The sequence below is a fragment of the Penaeus vannamei genome, chromosome 42, assembly GCF_042767895.1.
Source record: "Penaeus vannamei isolate JL-2024 chromosome 42, ASM4276789v1, whole genome shotgun sequence".
In the NCBI taxonomy this organism is placed as follows: domain Eukaryota; kingdom Metazoa; phylum Arthropoda; class Malacostraca; order Decapoda; family Penaeidae; genus Penaeus; species Penaeus vannamei.
This window is the reverse complement of record NC_091590.1, coordinates 3,815,277-3,817,776: the sequence shown is the minus strand read 5'-3', so window position 1 is coordinate 3,817,776 and position 2,500 is coordinate 3,815,277. Positions and strand designations below refer to the sequence as shown.

The window sequence follows — 2,500 nt, the reverse complement described above, 5'->3', positions numbered from 1 at the left end:
AGATAGATGAGTACTTTAATATTTGACATAATGCATAGATAGATTAGTTAGGTAAGAAGTAGAGAGATAGATGAGTACTTTAATATTTGACATAATGCTTAGATAGATTAGTTAGGTAAGAAGTACAGAGATAGATGAGTACTTTAATATTTGACATAATGGATAGATAGATTAGTTAGGTAAGGAGTAGAGAGATAGATGAGTACTTTAATATTTGACATAATAAATAGATAGAGTAGTTAGGTAAGAAGTAGAGAGATAGATGAGTACTTTAATATTTGACATAATGCTTAGATAGATTAGTTAGGTAAGAAGTACAGAGATAGATGAGTACTTTAATATTTGACATAATGCTTAGATAGAGTAGTTAGGTAAGAAGTGCAGAGATGGATGAGTACTTTAATATTTGACATAATGCTTAGATTAGTTAGGTAAGAAGTGCAGAGAGATAGATGAGTACTTTAATATTTGATATAATGCACAGATAGATTAGTTAGGTAAGAAGTGCAGAGATAGATGAGTACTTTAATATTTGACTTAATAAATAGATAGAGTAGTTACGTAAGAAGTAGAGAGATAGATGAGTACTTTAATATTTGACATAATGCATAGATAGATTAGTTAGGTAAGAAGTACAGAGATAGATGAGTACTTTAATATTTGACATAATAAATAGATAGATTAGTTAGGTAAGAAGTACAGAGATAGATGAGTGCTTTAATATTTGACATAATGCATAGATAGATTAGTTAGGTAGGTCGGTAAGTAAGTAGGTAGGTAGGAAAGTAGAGGCAGAGATTGAGAGAAATATAGATAGGTAGATATAGACATAGATAGGTAGGTAGATAAAGATAGAGACTTAAATAGATGTATATATGTATGTAGGTATATTTGTATGAAGTACATGCACAAACTGTACACGCAAAGACACTAAACTTTTAATCTGTTTGACTGTCGGTCTAACCAAGTATATATCGTTTCATATAACATTGTGTGGAATTATGTTTACGTTTGTTTGTGAATCCGGGTGTGTTCCTGATTTTTTAATTATGATTCTGGATGTGTTTTATGACCAATAACGTGTGTGTGTGTGTGTGTGTGTGTGTGTGTGTGTGTGTGTGTGTGTGTGTGTGTGTGTGTGTGTGTGTGTGTGTGTGTGTGTGTGTGTGTGCATGTGTGTGTGTGTGCGTATGTGTGTGTGTGTGTGTGTGTGTGTGTGTGTGTGTGTGTGTGTGTGTGTGTGTGTGTGTGTGTGTGTGTGTGTGTGTGTGTGTGTGTGTGTGTGTGCGTATGTGTGTGTGTGTGTGTGTGTGTGTGTGTGTGTGTGTGTGTGTGTGTGTGTGTGTGTGTGTGTGTGTGTGTGTGTGTGTGTGACGGCTAGGTCTTATCTGGCAGGAAAAGGTGAACTCGGTAGTGGAGAGGAATCAGCAGACAAGACTCGGTAACTTAAAACAAGTTTATTTGAGAGATACAGCTGATGGACGGAAGTTCAGACCGACCAGGTTGCTGTGGGCTGTCTCCTAGTCTCTCGCAACACTTTTACACAGGTTTACGCAGAATATTGGAGAGGTGTCGCATCGTACCAGGAAGGGAAAGTGAGCGATAGAGAGTGAACGCGTTTGTGTCGACAGTGTGACGTCACAAGGAAGGTCTAAGGAATGTCGCATATGGTAGTGTGTTGAGTGGAAAGCTTGGTATGCGTGGACTTGTATGAATGTATAAGGTATATGTGTAAGGGTAAATAATATATTATATGTAACAGTAGAAGGGGAAAGGGTGGCATTTAAGTGTTCAAACACATGGGGAGGAGAGTGGTAGGCCTAGCACAAGTTTAACTTAGTGGGGAGCTGTGAAAGGGGTGCCTATTTGTGCATATAGGAAACATAGGCCTTGCAGCGTATGTGCGTGTGTGTGTGTGTTTATGTTTGTGCGTGCGTGTGTGTAGGTGTGTGATTTGTGTGAGAAAATACACATGTAAATACGTTCGTACATCGGCATGCCCTAACCCTCCCTCCCCCCCTCCTCTCCCATCCACCCACCCTCCCCCTCCCCTCCTACCCCCACCCACCCACCCACCCTCCATCATGTTTATTTTAATATTTTGATAATTTGAATTAGTCTCTATGTAAGATTTTCATTCTTTAATATTTATCTTGGATATTGCTATAATACCTGATGCGTTCTTCATACTTTTTTCATACTATTATATATTACTTGAATACTTATCTTTTTTCATTTGTCATTAGCTACATTTATATATATATCCACATTTTAATATTGCAGAGTAATGGGCAGAGATGGGGGATGGATACTCGACAACACTTTGCGAAGTTATAATTAAACAAGGCATAAAACAAAAATAATAAAAGAGTAACAATAAAAGGCAAAAAAAGAAAACGAGAAAAGTAATTGGCGCAGTATTTACAAAAGGCGGCGGCACAAAAATCACTGGGGTCATATCCAATTGTTCACAAGCATCACAGGTGGGAAACACAGGTGG

At 37.6% G+C, this 2,500-nt stretch overlaps 1 protein-coding gene across 1 annotated transcript in view; it reads left to right on the top strand.

Annotated features, from left to right (window-relative positions):
* Nucleotides 1–2,500, top strand: part of LOC138860605 (uncharacterized) — a 20,772-nt gene that overhangs the window by 1,947 nt on the left and 16,325 nt on the right. The window contains exon 2 of the mRNA XM_070118466.1: nt 2,497–2,500. This exon is cut by the window's right edge and continues 432 nt beyond it. Coding sequence (XP_069974567.1) covers nt 2,497–2,500 — 4 coding nt within the window. The remainder of the gene's footprint in view (nt 1–2,496) is intronic.